At 48.0% G+C, this 24,420-nt stretch overlaps 1 protein-coding gene across 8 annotated transcripts in view; it reads left to right on the top strand.

Annotated features, from left to right (window-relative positions):
- Positions 1-24,166, top strand: part of gata3 (GATA binding protein 3) — a 34,734-nt gene extending 10,568 nt beyond the window's left edge. Inside the window, exons 1-6 of one of the 8 annotated variants that reach the window (XM_086023039.1) lie at positions 15,919-16,325; positions 17,316-17,876; positions 18,726-18,782; positions 18,950-18,996; positions 21,142-21,267; positions 23,694-24,166. In XM_086023039.1, the coding sequence (XP_085879165.1) occupies positions 16,082-16,325; positions 17,316-17,876; positions 18,726-18,782; positions 18,950-18,996; positions 21,142-21,267; positions 23,694-23,978 (1,320 nt within the window). In that variant the 5' untranslated portion in view covers positions 15,919-16,081 and the 3' untranslated portion in view covers positions 23,979-24,166. Of the gene's footprint in view, positions 1-15,882; positions 16,354-17,310; positions 17,934-18,725; positions 18,872-18,949; positions 18,997-21,141; positions 21,268-23,688 lie in introns of those variants that run through there. The other 7 variants (XM_086023036.1, XM_086023042.1, XM_086023041.1 and 4 more) reach the window with 7 other exon arrangements.
- Positions 24,167-24,420: the final 254 nt, after the last annotated feature.

Genomic DNA, 24,420 nt, shown 5'->3' with positions numbered 1-24,420 from the left:
TTTGTTTCCACCTTGTGATTGTCACCTGAACGCGCCGTAATCTGGAGGTGACGCGTATTGTCTTGGTGTAAATATGACCCCCCCCCCGCCCCCCGCGCAGCACCCCCGCTCCTTCCTGTTAAGTTATTCATAGAAGTGCTGATTGCAGCCGCTCGTCGCCGCTAAATGAGCTGCGCGTTTGTTATTGTGGAGTAATTAGGAGCGCCATCACGCCGCTCCAAGATGACAGGGTCACTTAAATAGTTTCTCTCCGTCTCTTTCTCGCCCGACTTCCGGAAGCTGAGGCGGCGAAGACGCCGAGTGCGAGTGGAGTGCCAGGCAATCCTTATCTCAGGCAATTAATCGCCGCCGCTCACATTGTGGCACAATTATTCAAAGCTCCCGCACAAGTCAGCCCAAACTTGTCAAGTCGTCACCTATACGTACTTTTTGGACATGAGCAAAAACTCCACTAGCTCCATGCTAACATATAAAGCAAAATGCCATAGACGGGTCGCTAAAACCTAGCATAGCTGTCACTGTCGTGATTACATCAATACGTCAACGCCAAAAGGTTCAAGAAGCCGTAGAACTTAGTTTAATGGAAGCCGTTAGCGTAATGCTAACATATAATGTGAAAAGCCATACACAGGCTAATTGCAGTGGACATCATTTTCATGGTAATAAGAAGCTTTGACATTGCAGCAAGCACCATCGCAAAAAAAAAAAAAAAAACCCCACAAAGTATAATGAAACATTTTCCGTATTTGATACTTTAATAGCAAATGTCAGCTAGCTTGACGCTAACATGTAACGCAAAACGGCATGCTCGTGACGACGCCAGCCGGACTTTGCCGGTCGCGCGAAGGCGAGGCCGTCCGGTGGCCGGAAGGCTCGTCGCTGAGCGCAAAGCAGCTTTCCCAAATGGAAATGTCAGCGCGTAAAATGTTGTCAGTGCGCCGCGCGCGTGACAAATCCGCATTCTTCCTTCGATGAAAAGCCGGGCGGCCCGGCTAATAATCAGGGCAGAACAAAGCGGCGTGATTAACGATAGCAATTTATTGCATCCGCCGGTCGGCCGGGCCGGCCGGCTGTTGCGTCGGGCGCGTATCATAATTCATATCGTAAATAAGCGCGGGCGGCCAATCAGGAGGAGGCGCCCGTGTCATCCCAAATAACCTTTGATAACAATTACCATAGAAGGCCTCCAGTCACAATGTTATCTGCTCGCCGTTCTCCCCGTGTAGCCCACAACGCTATTACCATATAGATTAGACTATTTACAATGCGGCCGCCTGCGCACGCAACCACCAGCCTGAAAAAAAAAACAAAAAAAAAAAACAACCCCCCCCCCCCCAAAAAACATTTGAACCTTTATTTAGCCAGGTAAGGCCATCTTTTGGGTGGGCGGGAAGGTGTGCGCGTCACGCCGTCTACACGCGTGCATGCCGGCGTGTGTTTGTCTGGCGTGCTTGTGCTTGTCGCTTTGTGTGTTCCTGGAGGCTTTGGGAAAAGCTTCATATTGGCGGCGAAAACACGTTTGATGATTGCCGCAGATTAGCCCAGCATATCTTGTCCGAGGTGTTGTTCCTCCCTCTTCCTTTCTTTTTATCTCTTCATGGGAATCCTCCGATATGCGCAACGCACACACACACACACGTAGCGGCCTCGTGTGGTCAGTAATCCGGTTTGGAAAGTGAGCCCCATGCTGCTTCATTTGACTACACGTAGCAGGTGTTGACTTTCGGAACAAAAAGTCGTACGAAGGATCCCAAATCTGCTATTTGATCCGCTCCAATTGTTGTTTGTTTGATCAGAATATGCCAAATTAAGATTGGCTAATGAGCCACATGCTGCTTCACCCAATCATTTGGATCCGCTCCCATGTAGGAGCCCGTTGTAGTCCATTTGCACGACTTTCGGAACGACCGCAAAACAGGAGCAAAAAGTCGTAGGAAGGACATGTTTTGCTTTAATCTGGCCTTTAATCCGCTCTAATATCTGCACGCTTTTTTTTTTTTGATGCGAGTTTTTTTTTTTCCTCCATCTTCTCAGGTGGGAAGCAGCAGCAGCAGCGGCGGCATCGTGGTCGTCCCTCGCGGTGCCTCGTGTGGGCCCGCCTGACAGCATCTTTATTCAAATGAAGATGCCGTCAAGGCAGATTAAGTGCTCGCCAGCCCACACGGGATGTTCCTGCCAAAAAGTACACATCACATCTCGGCGACTCCTCGTCTTCAAAAAAAAAAAAAAGAAAAAAAAAAGAACATCCCACATTGTCTCTATCGCCCGCTAATCTCACGGCCGGCTTAGGCAAGGCTGCATGGGGAATTTGTCGTCTTGTGAAGTCCTTCACCTCGTCCTCGCCGCCGCTAATTCTGGCTTTCATCTGCGGGACGTCCCGACGACGCAAACTTGAACGTCCTTGCCGTCGTCTTTGCAGGTGCACACAAAAAAAAACAAAAAAAACAAGAAAATCACTTTGTCCACTTGACGGCCGTGTCCTGCTACTCTCAGAGACAATTTCACCCCTGCTACAATGAGTGTCTTACGAGCCGTCTCGTCCCACTACTAGTGTCCCTTTTGGCCTACTAGGTACCAATTGAAGCGGTTTGAACGTTTCCGGTTTTTTATCAGTCAACGGGAGGCGGCCGCTCCCAAAGATGGAATCCGCCAAGTGATTTTCCCCCGCCGCCAAATCTCTTGATCATTTTAATTTTTTGCTAGGTTGCTCGACGGCGGCAAGCAGGGCGGTTGGGCGGGCGGCGCTGAATCGGCAGAGATTAGGACGCGAAGCGCCAGTGGCTGGCCGGGGGGGTGCGGCGTGTAAGGGGCTTACGCCGCACCTTGGATGAGTTCAGGTGAAAGGACCTGCGCCTTCACTTACAAGTGGACAAATCCGCCCACAATACATTCCCCGCCGGACCACAATGCGGCCGCGCTATCTGCGCGCCTCACCTCGCGAACCCCCCCAAGCCTCCCTCGCCGCTATCCAAACAGCCGAGAAGACCGCGGGCGGGCGCGCGAGGCGGCGCGGGCAGATAGGGGGGCGGGGAGGTGGTTGGGGGGCGGCAGCGTCGGGGGCACGGGGCACCTCGGTACACCAAAAGTCGCTTTTGGAACTTTGCCTTCAATTTGTTGGCTCGCATCTGCCGCATGCTGCTCAACAAAAACACAAACATTAGCAATGCTTGGCAACAAGGTTTTTTTTTTACGGGGAATGTGTATAAAATGCAAAATGTTATCCATAAAATGTCATTGTTTTGCTGAATGTCACAAATAAAATGCAGGAATTTGCTATTTTAATACGAAAATGCCAATTTTATACATTAGAATTAAAACCAATTTTACAGATGCAAAAAATGCTATATATGCAATACATCAATTTTTTCAGAAAATTGCATCTGTAAGCAAAAAAATGCAACCGTATTTTTTTCTTATATATTCAATTTTTCTTAAGAAGCGTAAAATCAAAAAGTAAACCCAACATTTTTTGTATCCCGGACAACTTCCATTTGAAAAGAATGTTCTGCTGCTATAGCAGAGGCAAGCAGCAGCACTGCAACAAGTTTGATAGAATAATCGTCTGACATTAAAGTCTCTTTTTTTTCAAAGCTAAATCTCTTGTTGGTGCCGTAAGTTTATCAGGAATGAAGGTGAAGGTCCTCGGCGCTTCTTGTTCTTTATCTTCCCGACGTGGCGTACGCCGCGCTAGGCTAACAAAAGCGTCTCATTCAACACATCCGTCTGGCTGCCCATTCTGCCTGGAACAATAGCTCAAAACGCCCCCCAAAAAGTGGAGCGATATCTGCGATGGCTCTTAACATCAATTTGTGACACTATTAATCAATTTGGACCCAACCCCCCCCCCCCCTCCGACCCGAGAGCGGGCTTCCTCTTTTCTTCCAAGGAGAGCGAGGAGCTGCTGGTGATCCGGCACAGGTTAAGTAGGTGGCGCGTGTTTTAGGAGAACGCCCCCGAAACACTTAGCTGCTGATTAGCATAAGCTGATAACCGCTATCGGGAGCGGGCCATTGTGGTGACCCTGGAGCACCCCCTCCCCACCACCCCCCCCCTCCCCCTTTCTCCCACCTACCTCCTCCTCCCCCTGTCCTCCAGTGAGGAGGTCTTATCAGGGATGCACAGAGGCCTCGCCAGCCTCCTGGGGAGGAAGGTGGAAAGGGGGGTGGGGGGGCTGGGAGGTGTCATTGGATGTGTCCTCCAATGTTTCATGCCTGCAGAATGATAATAATAATAATCATAATAAACTTTATTCCTGTCGGATAGACTGCGCGTGCAAAAAGAGGAAATACGATTGGTCGGGACCGTTGGGATGAATCAGGCTTCCTGGTAACCTTGGCAACCAAGTGCACCAACACCGCCACAAAAAAATGAAATATTTTCGCGCATAAATGTCACATAAAAGTTGAATTGAGCGGCTAATTAAAGCACGCTAGGAAAACATGGCTCTGCCGTGGTGTCAAGTGTTAGCCGACCACATTAGCGCTACGCTAGCAACAAAAAGCAGACCTGCGCCGAACTGGGGATGAAAGTGCAACCAAAATCAAATGGAGGAAAGGCAACTTTTTATTTACTCGCTGGAAATGTCATTCCGTTTTCCAGAAAACGTTCTTTTTTGGAGGAAAATACCCCAAAACGTAACATGAAAAGTCTCTTTTTTTAAAATGGAAAGCGCCAAAGTATTTTTTTTTTCTGGCACGCCCTGACCCTGAAATGTAACAAAACAAATTGTCGGAATAAATGCCAATGCTGACGGGCTACTTCCTGTTTCCTGTCAGGAAAGACTCATTGAAGGTGGGCTGGAAATTTACGGTTTTGGGGTTTTTGGGGTGGAAAAGTGGGCTGAAGTGTTGAATGTACTTGAGGTGGACGACACGTTTCAGGCGGGCGTTGGGGCAAAGTCGAATGAAAGAAAGTAAAGTGTTCCGCTTGCGTTTGGAGCGTCGCCGTTGTTTGTGCACCTGTGCGAGGCGTGGGCCCCGTTCCGCCTCCTACGGGAAAGCCGATGAAAGCGGCGGCGGCGGCGGCGAGGGGAACACAATGGTGACACATTTCTTGAAGGTAAGGCACTTTGTCAAGCGCTTAGCGTGCACGTATCACTTTGCTATTATGATGCAAATGATAAGAGGCGAAGCAACGCTTTCTCTTGCACTTTTTGCCGCGTCGCACCTACAGACGCGCGCGCGCACGTGCTCGTCCCCGTTGCATATCGGCCTTTGTTTGAGCTGATTGGATCTGCCGCCGATCACATGTTTACCCGCCGCCTTATCTCTTTGAGAAACCTCCGTCACGGCCAGCGGAGAGTAACGAGCGCCGCTCTCTCTTTTTTTTTTTTTTTTTTTTTTTGTGTTTTCCTTTTATTTCCGAGACGGGCGCGCACACACGGGCCCTTTGTGTGTATATGCTAATAGGCCGGCTAACACCCTTTCACACTGTTTGTTTGGCGAAATGATGCAACTTGCCAGACATCCCTGTTTTTTTTTTCTGCTGATGTTCACGTTTTTTCCCGCGTCTTTCTTTCTTCGGCTGGAGGAGGAGGGGGCGGGATGTGGGGGGAAATCCACAAAGGTTTTGTCATCAATGCTCGGCTGACAATGGCAACAAAAACATTAAAGGGAGAAAAGATGTGTTTCTGTGTTAAACAATTAGTGCTGCGGCATTAGAGGCGATCAGGGGGGAGACAAAAGCCAGGCAGCGGCGGGGGTTTACCCCCCGACACAAAGACACAAAGACGGATGCGGCGAGCCGGAGCCAAGCCGCGGCCGTCCTCCGCCGGGAAGCTTCCGCCGGCGGGTCCGCGCTGGGCTCGCTCGGGCCGCCGTTGCCGGGACGCTTTCTGGGTCAGCGCGGAAAGTCTGACTAAAACGCAAATCGTGCGGAACCCAAAGACGTATTTCTCCTCGGAAGCGGTGTTGGTCCAATTCATCGGTTCCAGATGCTCCCAAAAAAAATATTTCGGCCGAATCCTGCGTTTTTTCATACGAAACCGAGCGGATGATTAAAATCATTGAAAAGCGAAGGCGTACCGAAAGTGAAGTTAGACGTCTGGCCAAAAAGTCGCCTATCCTTGAAATGTCATCCCAAAGCCAACATCCCCATTTTTTTTTTAAATGAGTCATGTCCGTACTCGCTAGACCTGAGTTGACGCAGTATGAATGATGTCGAAGTCCATGCTCAGTGGGCGAGGAGGGGAAGCCCCCCCGCCGTCGCCCCCCCCCCCCCGTCCCTTCCCATCCCCGCAGCGGCGTCTCCACGTGAATGGCGGCAGTGTTTGCGCGTGTGTGTGCCACTTAACCCGCTGACCGCCAGCGCAACGGGCTCCTCGCGACGGGCCGCTTGGCTTCTGCCCCCCCCCCCCCCCCGCCGCAGGCGCGGTGTACGTTACCACCCCAGGAGAGGCGCAGGCGCTCTCTGTGTGCTGCAACACGGACGCTGCAAAAAAGTGGGCGTAAAAAAACCCAAAAAAGGTAGTTTTCAATGATAGAGATGCTTCCAAAAAAAAGACCATGGAGTCATCGGCTGGCACCCATGTCACTCACCTGGCCGGGTCCCGCCACACGCATTCAAAGTCACAGATACGACTGTGCGGTGTAGAATGTCAGGATGGGGACAAGAAAACTGCCCCTCATATTTTGTACTGACAGATGCATAAAGCTTCTGTGTTGGATGCGCGCCTTGAAGGGGCGTGGCCTAGCGAGTGACATCAGGCGAGTCGCCGGAGTGAATTGAGCTTGAGCAAATTAAACGCGTAAGTGCCACTTGAGTACTTTTTCAAGCTTTCTTGACTAAATCAAATGTCAATCAAATGATGGCCTCGATTTAGTTTGCGAAATCTAGCAAGGCAAATTTGCCTCTTGTCATTTTGCTTCAGTGAAGGAGATCTTTGATGGCGCCGTTTCCGCGTAGGGGTAAAGCTCCGTGTATGGACTCGCCGTCTTCGACCACCCTCACTTCCCCCCCCCCACCCCTCGGTTGGGCGTCCCGGATGCCGCCTGCGTTCACCTGCATGAGGGAGGGCGGGAGGAAGCGGCCGCCGATCCCACTTGAAAGGCAGGAAGTGTTTGATTCCTTCAGTAAAAGAAGCTTCCATCAAAAGCGCTGACTGACGACAAGCCCAACCGCCCCCCTTGCCCCCCCCCCCCCCCCCCTACATTTTCATTTGATTTCACTGAGACGCACACAAGAGCGGCAGGTGTTGCACTTTTTCGCCGCCATTGTCCCAAGTTGATGAAAGAAGTTTGTGGAAACACGCCACCAATAGACCAAAACATTTTGTGGCCCCCCCCCCCCCCCTTTGTTTTTGCGACTCCTTGTGATGATGCTGACCTCGGTCGGATGGCGGCGCCGCCACGTGGGGACAGATGCTAGCACTTTGCTAACAGCGCTAACGCGGGCAAGCGAGGAAGGCTTGTTTTGTTTCCCACATGAGAGTGGTTAGCATGTTGCTAACATGGAGGCTTTTCATCTCGCAGCTGTTGTTTTCCTTGGAAGGAAGCCCGGCGGGCCATTTGTCTTCCGAGGAAGGCGGGTGGCTTCAGTCATTCGCTTTGATTGGCTCTCGGGTCATCGCGGTGCAATTCCGGAACCACCACAAATCCTTGACTGCCTAAGTTGATTTTTCTCGACTTAACGGGACTATTTATTTCCTGGACAGCTTTTTACTGTTACTCCCTACATTTGAAAATTGTTTTTTTTTTTTTTTTAACCTCCCTCAGGAGATTTTTATTACGTTCATTACAAAAGTTAGCCAGAGACATTAAAAAAAAATAAAAAAATAGTTTTAGTTTAGTAATTTGATGCAAAGTCGCCCTTATCCCGGCTTGTCACTGTCATCTGAGGGCACTTGGAACGTTGCGACGCCCTTCCGATATTTGAATATTCCCTCCGAGGCCGCTTCCCGCACAATGTGCGGCGCCGAGATAGCCCGTTAGCCTCATTAGCCTGGTTAGCTCGCCCGGCCCGGCGAGGGCGTCCTTCGGCTCGTGTTTATCGCGCGCGCGCAGACTGCCGGAGTCGCCCGCTTGTGGGAACCATGCTCACCTGGACTTCGGAGGGCCTCGGGATGGAAAAAAAAAAAAACACCTTGGGAGGGGAAAATAACAAACGATTGAAAGTATATTTGCGGTCATGTGATCAACTTTATTTTTGCGGCAGGCCGGTGAATAGCGAAAATTGGCGCATTATTAAAAAAATGTTTTTGATCACGTTAACTTTATTGTATTGCGTCAACATATGGTTGCCGCCAATATATTTTGATTTATATCCCTTTTGTGAAATTTGTGACGTGCCGACTTTGCAGCCCCCGAAGGCGTCGGCCCCCGGCGAGCTCGTCCCCGACTTTGCCGCGACCTTTGCGCCGCCCACCGCCCCTCCCCCCGGGCAGAAAATGGAAATGGCTTAGCGCTATCTCGGTCGCCGCGGCAACCATCTGAGTCCCCCATCTCGCGGTGGAGAAATGAGTTCCCGACAGGCTGCAGAGAGGCGCGGATTAAACGTGATCCCGCCGACGGCCTGTCAATCAAAAGTCGCCTTCCTGCAAATACGGCAAGAACAACAAGCAGCTAGCTTTTTATTAGCGCCGTCAAAAAGTCCCCGTTTGCCTCTTCCAAACAAACGAGCGCGATGGATTCATTTAATTAGCGGCCGCAAGATTAATGAGGACGCTCGGGCCGGCCCCTGATAAAGGCGCTCTCGTTATTCCCGGTCGGCCGGCGTTGGCCCCGCCCACGCTCACCTCTCCGCCCGCTTTGCACCCGGAGAATGACGGGACCGCACGCATCAAACGTGCTAACATCGTGATTCGCGTTTACATCAAACTGACTTGATTACGAGCTAGCGTCAAGTGAATTGCATAAGCGAGTGACTTGATGTCATACACGTAACAATATAACCTGTACGGATTTTTTGTTTTACTTAAATTTTAAGTGGTTGCACAAAGTACATGAAATTCAGCCCTAAACATTGATTTGATTTCGTGCAACGACGATGAAATAAAATGGAGTAAACTCAACACAAATGTTGTCAGCGTACAAACTGGCCAACTGAAGTTGACCTCAACTCATTCACTGCCATTGACGGATTTACTCGTCTGTTCACAGTCCAGCCATTCAATCCCGGAAACGGATTTGGATTCCTTTCAAAATTTTTCAAACATTATGGTAAAAGAGACTCTGAAAATGTCTGGCGGTGAATGAGTGCATAATGCAGACAAGTAAATTGATGACGTCACCGTCCACCTGATTGCGTCAAGGTTGGACGGACTTGATGGCGAAACACCAATTGTCACATCAAAAAGCAAAACACGTGAAAAGTTTCGTTGTAACAGCCCAAAATGTGACACCTGCCATGCAAAAGTTGATTGTCTTTTGAAATCAAACGCGAAGCACGCGGTTGCATTTCCATGCCAAGCCTTTGTTGCACTTTGTCAACAAGAATGACGCGAGTTGGACTTTGGCTTTGGCGTGCACTTGGAAATGAAAGCAAGCGTCACTTGAAATGTTTTTTGGGGGGGTTTGCAGGATGTGGCGAATGTTGCCAAATGTAAATCTGCATTATTAGTCCTATTATTGTGCTTTTTTTTTTTTTTTTTTCCTCTCCAGATATATGTCTCAACATCACAGATGAGGATTTTCTCGCCTGCTACTCGGGGCCACCCACTCGTGGATTATCATAGAGTGTGTGTGTGTGTGACGTGGGGGGTGTTTGTTTGACGCAAACCCCCCCCCCCCCCCCCGTTTTGGACGTGATATCCATCTGATGGTTGCCAGGATACAAAAAAAAAAAAAAAACTGTGAGTCATAATGGAGAAAAAAAGCTGAATGTTATGAGGCATATGACTGATGTGCGTGATATTTGAAAAGAAAAGTGGCAAGGAGGTGGAGGGGGGGTATATTTTTGGGAAGGGGGGGGGGGTTTGTTGATGAATGATGAGAAATAAACGATGATCCAAATGGCTGGTGCGAGATGGCAGGTCGATGCAGTTAATTTCAGGTTGAAATTGACACACTAATTACGCGCTGCAAGACTGGCGGGAGAGATTAGGTCCCCCCTACACCAACCCCAGCACCCCCCACACCCCCCACCCTCCTCCTTTCCTTTATCAGATCCCCCCCCCCCCCTCCTCTTTTGGCAATTAAACAGGCTAAAAAGCATTCCTGGGCCCCACGCGGGACGGGATTGGCAGTGCACGCGCGCGTGGCGCTCGGCTCGCTCATTGTGATGTATTAGATGCAATAAATTCTGCACGCGCGCGCGCGTGGAACAAAAACAGGCTGATAGTGTGCACGGCCCAGATAAGGATTCATTATTCGCAATCATTAGGAATCCTGCAGGCCTTTTTTTTTTTTTTGGCACTTCTTTCTTCATCAGCGGCTGTGATCCTGCAGACGGGCGCGCGCGCCAACAAGATAAGGGCAGCGTGCGCGCGCGCGCCCGTTTGTCTCCAACATGCGTGCACATTGAGACTTATACGAATCAATCCGTTGAACGCCATTGAAGACGAGGGGCGAGAATTCGGTGCGGGCGTCGTCGATTTTTTTTTTCTCTTTATTATTATTTTTCAAATCATTTGATGAACGTGTTCGTTACGTTTATATCATGTTTTATTTTGCATTGAAACAATGAAATTCTATTCTAATATCAGCTACTCCCTTTCAATGATTTCATTTTTTCCGTTTGTTATTGTAATTCATGAACACATTTCATTAAATTGTGCTTTTTGAATAATTTGCCAAATTTCATGTTCACATTGTACGTTGATATTTTATTGAATCATGTTTATGATTCCATGATAATGATGATAAAAATATTTCCCCAATAATTCATTTTATGTATTTACCATAATTGAATTCCAATTCCTTTATCTTCTGTATTTGTTGGTGTTTAATTTCATCCTGTCCATTATCCTTTTGTGATAAATATATTTTATTCATTCACATTTATTTATCATATGAAATATATTTTCACTTAATTTTGATCTCCTGTATTTGTATTATAATGTGCATCCTGTAGCTCCATCCTTTTGATATTTTCTTAATTAGAACAATTATCAATTAAATTTTATGTATTAATTAACACGTGTGTGCAAATAACCTCAAATGTTCAACGCACCCTCGCCTGAAATTAATCGTTTTTATTAGTCAAGTAATGTGCTTTAATTCAATGCGCCTCCCCATTCCCAAAAATAAGCACTTTATTAATCCAGATCGCGCGTGCTCGCCGCTGTTATTTTGTCATCCTATTTTGCATCTGCGACGCATCACTCCGCGAATGAAAATGAAAGGCTCCGATTAGCGGCCTCGCGCGCGTGCGTCCGTGCGCGCGCACGAGGAAGGACGCAAGCAGTAAAGAAAAAAAAAAAAAAAAGAAGAAAGGAGGAGCGAAGGGCTGACTTGACTCCACTTGCTTCCTTTTTCAATTGCTGCGGCTTCTTTTTTTTTCTGTCCCAGTGCCTCAAATCAGGAAGCACGCGCACGTACAGATTGGCTTCTCGTGCACGCGCATTTCCCGTTCCACCCAAGATCAATAAGGGGAAAAAAAACGTGAAAATGTGACGTCACGAGGGATGAGCAAAAGTTGTTGGAAAGCTTTCAAATCGGACCTGACGTTGGAGATGATTTTTGTGATGCTAGCCCACATAATTAAAAAAAAAAATTTTATTCAGTCTTCCCTCATGTTTGAAACCACTCACAAGTGTTTGGCTGACTATTTTTCGGGGCTGCTGCGCGAAAAATAGCAAGCACCTGCAGCCAAGCTAAAATCACTTTGAATTATTACTCCCCCTTGATGTCATAATTTTGAAAAATGTCTGACTGTGACGTCACCCCCCAACATAAAAAGAAAGAAAAAACGTGACGAGGGCCGTTTTCTTGATTTGGATCCAAACGCTCAGTCAGCAACTCTCCAAATGACTCAACAGTGGATTTGAAAGCTGCCGTGTGACGTCACGCTGTTTGTTTGTTTGGACCAATCAGCAGTGACCTCCCCCTTCCTCCATCTTTATTTTCACTTTTTATTTCGCCTCAAAGGAAAGAGACACAAAAAAAAGGAAAGCCTGCTGAGAACAAGAACTGCGAACAATTGCAAGAGGAAAAGCTGAAGCCTTTTTAGAAAAGAGGAAAAAGTCATAAGAAAAAGAGGAATTAAAAAACAATGGCAATGATCAAAACACAAAAAAGCTGAAGCATGAGAAACATTTGATTCATTTTTTTTTCAATGGTAATAGAAATTGAAATTTTGAATAAACTAAGAGGAGAGCAAGAGAATTTGATCTTTTAAAAAAGAAGGACTCAAAAAATATGAAAACAGGAGAATGAGAGGAGCGAGACATAAAAATCATGATAAATGAGGGACAACATAAAGAGGAAGATAAAATAGGACACAGCGGGAAAAGGAGAGAAAAAAAATCATGAAATGACGAAAATAAAATCAGGCTCAAAGAGAAAAATGACAAACAGGAAAAGTAAACAAATGCCCAAAAAAGAAAAAAGGGGTAGAAAAATGATTCAAGATGAAAAACGAAAAAGTAGAATTGAAAAAGAGAAGTGGCAACACGCGGAAACCCGGAAGCGCGTGCGTGTCCTTTTGCTCCCTTGCGCGTGCGCGCGCGTCTCTCTCTCTGTCTCTCTCCCTCTCTCCCTCTCTCTCTCTCTCCCTCTCTCTCTCTTTGTGAGTTGCGCGCGCATCGGCGGGTCACTCGCGCGCCTCATCCGAGCGGAGCAGGTCAGTCAATATTCATTTCAGCCAATTCTTATTTCACCTCCTGGCCAACGCCGTGACGTCACTCATCAGGCGCATACGCCCGCGCGCGCGCATGTGCGCCTTGCATGTCAACTTTTGTCTTTGTCAACTGGCGAAATGTTGCGATGTGAAACGAGGAGGAGGAGGATGAGGAGGATGAAGGTGAAGGTGTCGGCTAGTTGTTGATGACGCGCCGGGTCGGGCGAGCGAAATCGCGCGCGTCAAATTGCAATGTTGCGGCCAAAAAAAAAAAAAAAAAATGGCAACCTGTGTGAAATGGCTCCGATTTGTTTTTTTTCTGCTTTTTGGGGGGTTTTGTTTTTTCTTACCTGCAACGCGGAGCTCTCCTGCTGCTACCGCTGCGTCCATTTTGTGCGAGAGCTGCTGCTGCTGCTGCTGCTGCATGAGAGGCAGGCTGCGTCCACTCTTTTGTCCCCCGAAGGCGGCACAGCGGCGCCCTCACGAAAAAAAATCACCCAAAAATCGTCAATGCACAGCAGTGCTTTCGATGAAAGGTCTTGTTGCCAAGTCGAGGGTGGTGCAGGTCAATTGTGTGTGTGTGTGGGTGTGTGTGCGCGCGCGCATATTTTGGGGTGTGGGGCGGGAAAAAAATAATAGTTGAAAATGAAACATTTTTTGAATCATTCCGGGGGAAGAAAAAATGTTTGCTTTGACTCACGGACGCCTCGTCGTCGTTTTGTTCTACGAAATCCAAAGTGAGATTTTTTTTTTTAATTAAATTTCCTTTCATTTGAGTTAGCAGAACACACACTGCGAATTCGTCGTTTTGGCATGAATTTGGTTTGAATATTTTACTTCATTTTGCATGCATGTTTTAATTTTGCTGCTGATTTAAATCCTTTTTTTTTTTTTTTTTTTTTTAAAAAGGTAATTAAAATCCGTTTGCAACAGCCCACATGCACAATTTGACTTGAAAAAAATGAACACGACCTCATTGAAAATATGCCATTCAATGTTTAAATTAAAATCGTTGCCATGTGACGTCATTTGGATTTTTGGGGGGACCTCTTTGCATTTTTTTTTCAACAGACAAAATCTTTTTTTCCCACGTGTGCGCGCGATGTGTGTGTGTGTGTGTGTGTGTGTGTGTGTTCTCATATGATGTCCAACATTTCATCCAAAGCTGCCGGTGGAATAATCCACTCGAGTCTTAAATTGTCAGACACACGCAAATGGTAAATGTTAGAAAGTAAACCAGACGTCAGATTAAAACAAGCGAATGAAAAAAAAAAAAAAAAAATCCTAATCTGTATTATTTGTGGTCCACTTGAACGTCACCTCGTGCACACTTTGGATCCTGGTTCACAACACGTGTGCGTGCGTGCGCCCGCGAAGTGTGTGTGCGTGTGTGTGTGAGGTTGTAGATTACTAATCCAAATTAGGTTACTAGTGCAGATGATGATATTCTGACTGTCAAGTGTGACGTCAAGACCGAACGGCACCAGAAAGGCAAAGCATCGGTCACGTGACTGTGGCGGTTCATTATCTTGGAATATTGTTGGGACTGCCTCCTCCTCGTTTCCGGGAAAGTTGTGACGTCACGCCTAATGAGAGACACACACACATAAAATTAACATTTGGATTTTTTTGGGGTGTACATGATTCCATTATTTGCGATTCTTTTCTCATATGACCGTGTGTATTCGTCCTATTTAAAATAAAAATAATTTAGGGGATGGATTTATTTTAATTTAGAGCAAATTTGGCGTTGTGATGACGCCTCCCTGACGTGAAGTGTTTTTGGTCTTGTTTTTGCTTTCTGGGTCAGAGGGAATATTTTTAAAATACGATGACGTATTTGAAATAGGCCACATGTTTCCAAAATGACAAACAAAGAGTAGTTGGCAATTTGATTGGCTTTCAAAGTGGAGCATTCAATTAAAATTTGAGGCGTCTTAATTTGTCATTTTAATTTGCATTTGAGTTTGGACAAAATGAGCGGTTTGACCTTTTAATTTTTGTCTTATTGTGGTCCAACTATTTGCGTCGGTCTTTTCTGACGTCACGGTCATAAAACCAAGGCCACGTCACGTGACTCACTGGCGTATTTATTTGCGGGCTTTTGTTTCGGCCTCTTTGTTTGCTTGTTGGCCATGAAGCAAGCAGATTCCAGCTCGCAAAAAAAAATGCAAACATCAAGAAATTCAAAAAGAAATTTTGCAATGAGCGAGCGTTGAATGCGAAATTGGACTCTTCTCGGTTTTATGTTTTCTATTTGAACACAATTGAAATATTTCGTCAATTATTTCAATTCAATGTCGCACATCGACATGAAACTGCGCTAAAACCAAAAACGGACCCATTTGGCAGGATTATGATTTTTTTTTGGGAGTGCAGCTGGCTCGCGCGTGCACGTGCGGCCCATCTTGAACTTGATGTCCGTGCGCGTGCACGGACATCCCCACGAGCATGGACGAGTCGTGTGACCGCGAGAGGACGCAATGGCGCAGCGGGACGCGCGAGCACGCCGGCGCGCATGCGCACGCGCCGCCACTTGACTTTTACGCACTTCGGCCTTCTTCCTCGTTGCTGTTTGTGTTTGTCTCGTTGCGAACCTTCTCGCGGCGTTCGCCCGAAATGACACTCCAAAGCCTGCCGTTCAATTAGCACAAGGCCGGCCCACTTTTGGGGTGCCCCCTCCCCACCCATGCACGCCGGGACCCTCCTTAAGTTGCGTCGCGCCGCAGCTGTCTGCTGCACTGAGCCGCCTGGCGCCATCCGGAAAGAATGCCTTCAGTGTAGGAGAGAGGGAGGCGGGCAAAGAGAGAGAGAGCGAGAGAGAGAGGGAGGGAGGGAGGGAGGGAGGGAGGGAGGCCCGAGTGGGTGCAACACGCCGCTTGGGTGCGTTCCGGTCACTCTTACGCACGCGAACCTGTTGAGTGCACGTCACCTCGTCACCTCTTCGTTGCTCTCCAAACCGACAACAGGAAGACTCACATAATATTCATTTCTATTTAGAAAAAAAAAAAAAAAAAAAAGAAGCGGCACTAGCAGCAAGAGACTGTGTTGTTTCCGGCCAAGTTGGGGATCTGCTCGCGCGCCTTCTCCATGTTGGACGTATCGCCTCCTTCCGTGCGTGTCACGCGGGACGGGCCGCGCGTTAACCGCCTCTGTCTATGTGCGCAGGTGGGACCGTTGTGGATTTAACCTGACGCAGGGGCGCGAACGGCCAGGATTGTGCTTTTTTTTTTTTTTTTTTTTTCCTTTTTTTTTTTTCTTTCTTCCCCCCCTTCCTCTTCCTCCTTCTCTTCCCCCGATCTTCCTCGGCTCGCTGCTGTGCCCCGCCACGAACGCGCGAACATTGAGCCTCGGCGACGGAGGCGCCATGGAAGTGAGCGCGGAGCAGCCCCGCTGGATGAGCCACCCGCACCCGCACCCGGCCGTGCTGAACGAGCAGCATCCCGCCTCGCACCACCCGGGCCTGGGCCACTCCTACATGGAGCCGGCGCAGTACCCGCTGGCCGACGATGTGGATGTACTCTTTAATATCGACGCCCAGGGCAATCACGTCTCGCCCTACTACGGCAACTCGGTGCGGGCCGTGCAGAGGTACCCGCCGCCTCCGCACAGTGAGTACGCACACGCGCACGCACGCACACACCAAAAACAAAATCCACTTGTGGCGGCACCAATCGCGTTTTGGGGGCTTTGGAAATGCTCAAAGTTGCTCTCGACAATATGCAACCCGCGTTGGAGAAGGCGCACTTTGTTCGTTTCGCATTAGCATAATATCCTCTTGAAATATGTCTGTTCGTTACTTTAATTGTCGAAGGGAAGTGGGGAGGGGGATTTTTATTTTTTTTAAAGTCACTAGTGTGCGCTTACTTCCGTCGACAATAAAGGGTTTTATTTAAGCCATAAGGGAAAACTAGACAGTAAAAAAATACATAATGATAAAAATACCCATTTTAATGTTGGCTCTCGCATCTCCTGGAAACGCTGACAGAAACCAAAAACAAAAAAAAAAAAGAGTGAATCGTGCATGTAAAAAGTGATTCTTGGAATTTTCCTGATCCTTTAACTCTGCCGACCGACAATCACCAACAGAATATTTTTACTTGTCTGTATTAAAAGTGCTCGCTTGAAGATGAAATGCGCGCTTCGAGAGGATGAAGTGGATTAATTTTTTTAAAGGCGAATTTCCTGCGTAAAGGGTGCACTAGAAGTCAATTAAATGTTTCCTGCCCCCCCCCAAAAAAGGCAAATTTGGTGTTTATTATAACGCGTCAGTGCAGTCATTTTTTTTCTTACAAAAAGGAGAATGTCGCGCATATTGTGTATGCGATTTTTGTACAGTAAATTCGTGCGCGTCCTCTGAATGTTGATTTTTGTGAGATGGAATTATTGAAGCCCGAAAAACATGCCAATTTGCCGCGTTTTGAAGGTGCATGGCCGCAAGGTGTTGTTTGTTGTTTGTTGCTGTGTGAGCGCCCGAATTGATTTTGTTCCTTTGTGGGGGCGGCGGCGGCTGCGGCGGCGTGTCGTTGGCTGGCTGGCACGCGCTCGCTCGCTCGCTCGCTCGCTCGCTCGCTCGCTCGCTCGCTCGCTCGCGCACGCAGGCAGCCAGGTGTGCCGGCCGTCGCTGCTGCACGGCTCCCTGCCGTGGCTGGAGGCGGCGGGCGGCAAAGGCATCGGCGCGCACCACGGCGCGTCCCCGTGGAACCTGAGCCCCTTCCCCAAGAACCCGCTGCACCACCACCACCACCACCACGGCTCCCCGGCCGGCCTGCCCGTCTACCCGCCGGCCTCGTCGTCGTCGTCGTCGTCGTCGTCCCTGTCCGGGGGCCACTCCAGCCCGCACTTGTTCACCTTCCCGCCCACCCCGCCCAAGGACGTGTCCCCGGACCCGGGCATGTCCACGCCGAGCTCCGGCGGCGGCGGCGGCGGCGGCGGCCCGCGCCCAGAGGACAAGGAGTGCGTCAAGTACCAGGTGACGCTGGCCGACAGCATGAAACTGGAGACGGCGCACGGGCGCGGCGTGGCGGCGGCGGCGGCGGCGGCGGCGGCGCTGGGGCCCGGCCCCCCCGGCGCCTCGGCGGCGGCCCACCACCCCATCGCCACTTACCCACCCTATGTCCCCGATTACGGGCCAGGCCTCTTCCCACCAAGTAGCCTGATAGGTGGGTCCTCTTCTACTTATGGTTCCAAAACAAGACCAAAAACAAGGTCGTGTTCAGGTAGGCCTCACATTCCCTCGCTTCTCACTCTTGCTGCATCACACACTGCATTTGCGAAAGCGCCACGACTGCACGAAAAAAAAAAAAAAAAATAAGCAGCAGCGCGTCGTCACATAAGCAGATAGGCGTTGCACTCATTTTATTTTGGTAATGAGATTAAAATCTGATGGATTAGTCGATGCATATCATCAGGATTATTATTAATGGGGGATCATGTGCATTTAAAGATGTCATCCTCCTCCTCCTAATAACACTTTTTGTTCCAATGTGGAAAAGCACAAAAATTCAACGTTGATTCAATTGCAGAGCACAACAGAATTAAAAAAAAAACAAAAACTTCCTCATCATCATCGTGTTGGGCTATTCAAAAAAGAGGAAAGCTTTCGCGTCACGTGCACGCGCTTGGAGCAAAATCAAGCAGTGTCAAACGCACAATATTAGCCACACATTTTCCTCGACAGACTTTTGATGAACGCCGATGAGAACATTTTGCACATTATTTTTGCACGAGCGCAAATACAATTTCGACAAATGCTCCTTCGCTGTGCAAAATTGTCTTAAATGATTCCAAGTCGATTTTTTTTCCCCCTCCATGACGTCATGCTGCGTTTAGTGGCCAAGTGCTTTCCATGGAACTGCTGCATGAAAATGTGCCTTTTTTTTTTTTTTTTTTTTTTTTGCGCGTGCGCGGGCTCCAACTGACCTGTGGCGCGTGTGTGTGTCTGTGTGTGTGTGTTTGTTTGTGTCCTTTTGTGCGCACGCACGCACGCTCGCACGCCCGCACGCACGCAGAGGGCCGGGAGTGCGTGAACTGCGGCGCCACGTCGACCCCGCTGTGGCGGCGGGACGGTACGGGCCACTATCTGTGTAACGCCTGCGGCCTGTACCACAAGATGAACGGCCAGAACAGGCCCCTCATCAAGCCCAAGCGGCGGCTGGTACGTGCACGCGCCACGCTGGCCCCTCTTGATGACATGTGCGTCTCTCTCTCTCTCTCTCTGTGTTTCCCTCTCCAGGAAGAAGTAGGCCTATTAGCTGCAGGAAATTGACTCGACAAGTGCAGGTCTCTGCTTTCAGATCCTAAAAAAAAAAAAAAAACAGAAAACAAAACAAACAAAAAAAAAAAAAAAGCTGCACTGTGTATTCTTATCGTTTTGATTTGGGACGAGAAGAGCGAAAGAAACAAACAAAAAAAAAGAATCAAGCAGTCTGCATCTGTCATGTTAGTGTCGTGCAGCCCTGCATTCGAATCGGATGTTTGACATTAGGGGTGTCCAAACTTTTGCAGCAAGATGCACTTGATCAATAGGCAGCCAATCAAGAAAGCGTGTGGGGAAAACAAACAAAAAAGACAAAAAAGAGGCTTCCCATAAGTAAACTAAACATAAGCCGGAATAAATCGTAAAAAGCAAGCCCAGGAGAAGCATAAGAGTGCAAGATTTTATTTTTTCTAGGAAGGGGGGGGGGTCAAAATAGTCATCAAATTTCACGATTGTCAACTGCAGCTAAATTCAAGTCATGTCAATCAATCGTTGACATTTTTGCTCTTGATTGTATCGTGCAGAAATCAAATAAAGTCACACGTAAAAAAGAAAAAGCAAGGCCGCTGTAAGAAGAAAAGAAATAATTCTAAATTACAACATTGCCTTGCGTTGAGCCTGCCAAAGTTTTTCAATCCATCTTTATTGTCTGTTTTTTTGCGCACATGAGAAAATGTTTGCCACGCAGAAAACAGAAAAATAAACTCAATCGGGCATCAATAAAAAACAAAAAATGCAGTGAGCAGTGGCACTGTGATTGTTTTTTTTTTTTTTTTTTTGCTCAAACCAACCCCACCAGAATTTTTTCCGTTTTTGTTTGTAGATGTTGTTGCAACTAGCGACCTGCTACATTTAACAGCTTTCTGTTAAAGGCCTAATTTCGGGTGGTCCGCAGCCCTTTATCCCACTGCAATAGATCCGCCCCTGCACTGAACAATTATCATCTGCGTGGCAATCTTTCAAGCTCGAATTGGAATTTGAATCTTTGTCATCGCGCGAATCATTTATGTGACATGTCACAAATGAAGTCCAGCCAATCATTTTTGAAAAAAAATTCTGATCCTATTTTTTCAATCCTTTCTCAGCATGTCTATAAAAACTCATTTCAAAACCTGTACTTCACACCCTCTCTCATGTGTTTTTAAAAAAAAAAAATGTAATCTACCATGTTGGAATATAATTTTTACTCTAACCCATGGGCCTCTAAAATTAGATGTTGGGCTGCAGATGGCCCCGAGTTGTCGTTTGGACACCCTTGATTAGAGCTTCTTTTGACACACTCTTAAAAGCAAAATATATAGGCCACATATATGTGTGTATATATATATACATTAGGAGGATTTTGTAGCGCCTAAAAGCAGGAAAAGTGTGCAGGATGTGAGATAAGAGTCCAAGCCAGAGCTGCTGCGCTTGTTTTTGGAGGATTTCTGTTGAAAAAAGAAAAAAGAAAAGAAAAAAAAAAGTGGGCTCGTCATATTTGGATGCAAGCAAGACTAACTAGCACGTCATCAGCGCGTGCGTTGCGCTTATTAGGCCAGCCTGGCGTCTAATTGCGAAAGATCATCAACGTCACAGCAGCGTGGCCTTCGCGCTCGCCTGACGATTGATTTTCTTCTTCTTTTTCGGGGGGCTGGGGGGGGGGGGGGTGTAGAGAGATTATAACATCAATGTCAAGCAACTAAATCCAGCAGTGGAAGCTCCGCTGCAGCCCCCCGGAGCGAAGGAAAAACCCCAAATAGCCCCCCCCCCCTCACATGCATGCCTTTAATTAGTGCACCTCACCAAAATAATCATTCGCATCCAAATTTGAAGCCCGTTTTTTTTTTTTTTTAATCTTTCCGAGAAGGACATTTAATCAGATTGAATGGCTGCAGCGTGTCAAGGCTGCGCTTTTATCTCAGCTTTTAGGAAATGTTTCTTCTGCACTTGTGCTATTTTTAGCCCCCCCCAGCCATGCAGCGCGCCTCCATCTGCCCCCCCCCCTTTTTCCTCATGTCCCTCCCCATGTCTTCGTTTCAAACGTCGGGGGGAACTGTCACCTTTTCCACCAATAGTCGTAGAAACGCGCGTTGGTGTCGACGCGCACACTTATCGTGGCCTGTTTCTGTGTGTGTGTGTGTGTGCGTGCGCGCGCGCGTGTGTGTGTGTGTGCGTGCGTGTTGTCGCAGTCGGCGGCCAGGCGCGCGGGCACGTCGTGCGCCAACTGCCAGACGACCACCACCACGCTGTGGAGGCGGAACGCCAACGGCGACCCGGTGTGCAACGCCTGCGGACTCTACTTTAAGCTGCACAATGTAAGTTCACCTAAAACAACGAAACGCTCGCACAAAGGAAAACGATCTTGAAACACAGTCCAAGAATAGTGTCTTGCACTATGAGTAAGGTCACCTGCTGTATATTTAAAAAAAAAAAAAAAAAAATCACACAGGAAACATGCATGAAAGTAAAAAAAATTCTGCAGGATTTTTAAATTAGAAGCTGACCAAAAGATGCTAAATCTCCCCCCAAAAAATATTTGAGAGGGGGATTTCACTTTGCGGATAAAGTCAGCATTTTTAGGACTTCATATATAGTACAAAAAAAAAAATAGAAATAAAAATATCACATTGGAAATGTATACAAAAAAACCCCAAAACAAACCTCCAGTTCTTCAGAATTCAGCTTTGGGTGATTGATTTATATTTGAAATTATAATGAGAGCTATAATGCCCCCAAAATATTTTTCCAGATATTTTAGATTGGGTATCGTTTTTCAGACAGAAGCTTATGCTTGCCGATGAACGCAAAAAGCAAAGCAATGATAAACATTTCTAGACCATGTCGATCTAGAAACCCCCCCACAAAACATTTTTCCCCTCCAAAACATTTTTCACATTATATGTTCTATTTTTTATACACACACACACACACACACACACACACACACACACGTTTGTGTTGTTTCACTTAGCCAATGTCAATGGACAGCAGATTGTCACAAAAATAAATCATGCACACGGGAGTCACCTTCTTCTACTTCCACAACATCCCCACCATCTTTGTTTTCTTCTCACGTCCCCAGCGCTAATTGTCCCTCCAGAGCCTCGGCTGATAAAGTGAATTAATGATTTTATTGTCGGTCGCTGTGAATCTGAGCGCTTGTGAATATTAAAGAAGGCGCTTAATTAAAATCCCATTAATTTTTTTTCTCTTTTTCCCGCTGACCACAAAATGATTCCCTTGTCATCCGTGCACATCCCCAAAAGCCTGAAAGCACCCTGGGGAGTCGCAGGCCACAAAAAGCCGACCATTTCCATCAAGTTGGAAAAGCGGGAACAATAATAATAACAATGATAATAATCATGATAATGAAAATAATTATAATGTTGATATGAAGAAGGTGCAGGTATGATGGGAATATTTCGTCTGGCCGACCTGCCTGTCACACTGCTCTACGCCTGGCAAATCATCCCGTTCAGTAAATCATTTCCTGTAATGAAAGTCCACTAGCTCAATGCTAACCTATGATGCGAAACGCCATTGACAGGCTAATAGAAATTAGCATTGATGGTAATTGTAAACCTTCAAACAACGGCAACTTCAGCACCAATCAATGAGGAGAAAGAAAATGTGTGTATGGATGATTGCCCGGTTGAATTCATACTGAGCAAAAATTCCCCCAAATTCGGTGGTGCAAATTAGCGAACTGTGAATTAGTGAACTGCGACGTTTGCTGAACTTTTCCTCCCCGCTAAAAGTTAACTGGCTCAGCCATCAAAGAGCGGTCGGACGTCTGGTCCACCTGGGAAGCTGAGAAAAGTCACTCAATCCCAAGTCACATGTTAGCCAGCGAAACCACATCAGTGCAGCGGGGGGGGGCGAGGGGGCACGGCGGTAATCACGGCAACCGCTCCGCTTTTGGAGTCAGCAAAAAAATGTTTTTGGCGGACCGCGCCAGAGCCCGAAAGAAATCCCTGCTCCCATTTCCCCGGGAAGAAGAAACGCTCGGAAAAGATCAGGGAGCCAGTCGGCCTCATCCACAGCCCCCTCTGAACCCCCCCCCCCCCCCCCATCCATAATCCTGCCCACAGCCGAAATTCCATCATCTCGCTTCTTGCCGGCTAAACTGCAGAATGGCAGCCGGGCTGAGACAGCCACGCGGTCGAGGAGGACTTGGCCCGTGGTGGCGGCTGCCAGGCGGAACCCCCCCCGCCCCCACCGCTCTCTTCCCCGTCCATCCACCCCCCTCCCCATCCCTCGCCTCTTTCCTCCTGCCACAAACAAGACACTCCATTGGAAAACGCAACATACTCTGAAAGAATCACACTACGGAAAGCCATTCGAGCATTTCGTTTATATCCTTGATGTCATCTTAAGTCCACGAACTAGCAACCTCTTTGTTCTCACTATTAGGAAAAGTTCAGCACGCTAGTAGTCTTTTTCCACTACTAGTGCCACTACTACGCAATTAAACCTTCCCAGTAAACGCCTGTTTTGCCAACAAGTGTGCCAAAATGTCGTTCAATAATGAAAGGCAAGTCCATTAGCTTAATGCTAACATAGAATAGTGGAAGGCCGTCGGCAGCATCGATGCAGTATCGTCGGCGTTCATTGTGACCAACAAAATGGATGCCAACACGAAAGGTTTCAATTTCACTCGATTCAGTGCCGACGGCGCTGCCCAACATTGGCTGCCATCATACTAACCTGCCCTCTTTTGTGTCGTCCCTGTGGAGAGCAGATCAACCGACCTCTGACCATGAAGAAGGAAGGCATCCAGACGCGCAACCGCAAAATGTCCAGCAAGTCCAAGAAGAGCAAAAAGTCCCTGCAGGACGGCGGCATGGACGACTTCTCCAAGAGCCTGATGGACAAGAGCAGCTCGTTCAGCCCGGCCGCCCTCTCCCGCCACATGTCCTCCTTCCCGCCCTTCTCGCACTCCGGCCACATGCTCAGCACCCCCACGCCCATGCACCCCTCCTTCGCGCCCCACCACCCGTCCAGCATGGTGACGGCCATGGGCTAGACGCCACTTTAACCCTGCTTCAGTTGAGTGCTTGGCAGCAACTGGTCGCTTCCTGGTTGTTGAAGACACATCGCCTTAAATCCAAAAGGATTCTTCATTTTGAACACCTTAGCTGCGGGGTCGCGGAAAAAACCCGAGAGAAGGCTTCTAAACCCGAGAGAGGCCTTTAGTCCCAAGAGTAGGTCCAAGTCCTCAATGAAAGCCCGAAAACACGGGTAAAGTTCTACTCCCGAGGGTCCCGAGGTTCAAGTCCCAAGAGTAGGTTTTGTTCCTGAGAGAAGGCATTAGTCCGGAGAGGGGGACCTACTCCCATGACTACATTTCACTCCTGAGACAAAGTATTGGTACTTATGGGAGGTCTCGTTCCCAAGATTTGATTTTACTACTAAGAGAAGGTTCTGGTCCCGAGAGAAGGCTCCGCTCCTGAGAGACGGTACTAGAC

Source organism: Filicampus tigris, chromosome 22, assembly GCF_054856515.1.
Source record: "Filicampus tigris isolate MCC_2025a chromosome 22, RoL_Ftig_1.0, whole genome shotgun sequence".
In the NCBI taxonomy this organism is placed as follows: domain Eukaryota; kingdom Metazoa; phylum Chordata; class Actinopteri; order Syngnathiformes; family Syngnathidae; genus Filicampus; species Filicampus tigris.
This window is presented reverse-complemented; position numbering and strand designations above follow the sequence as displayed.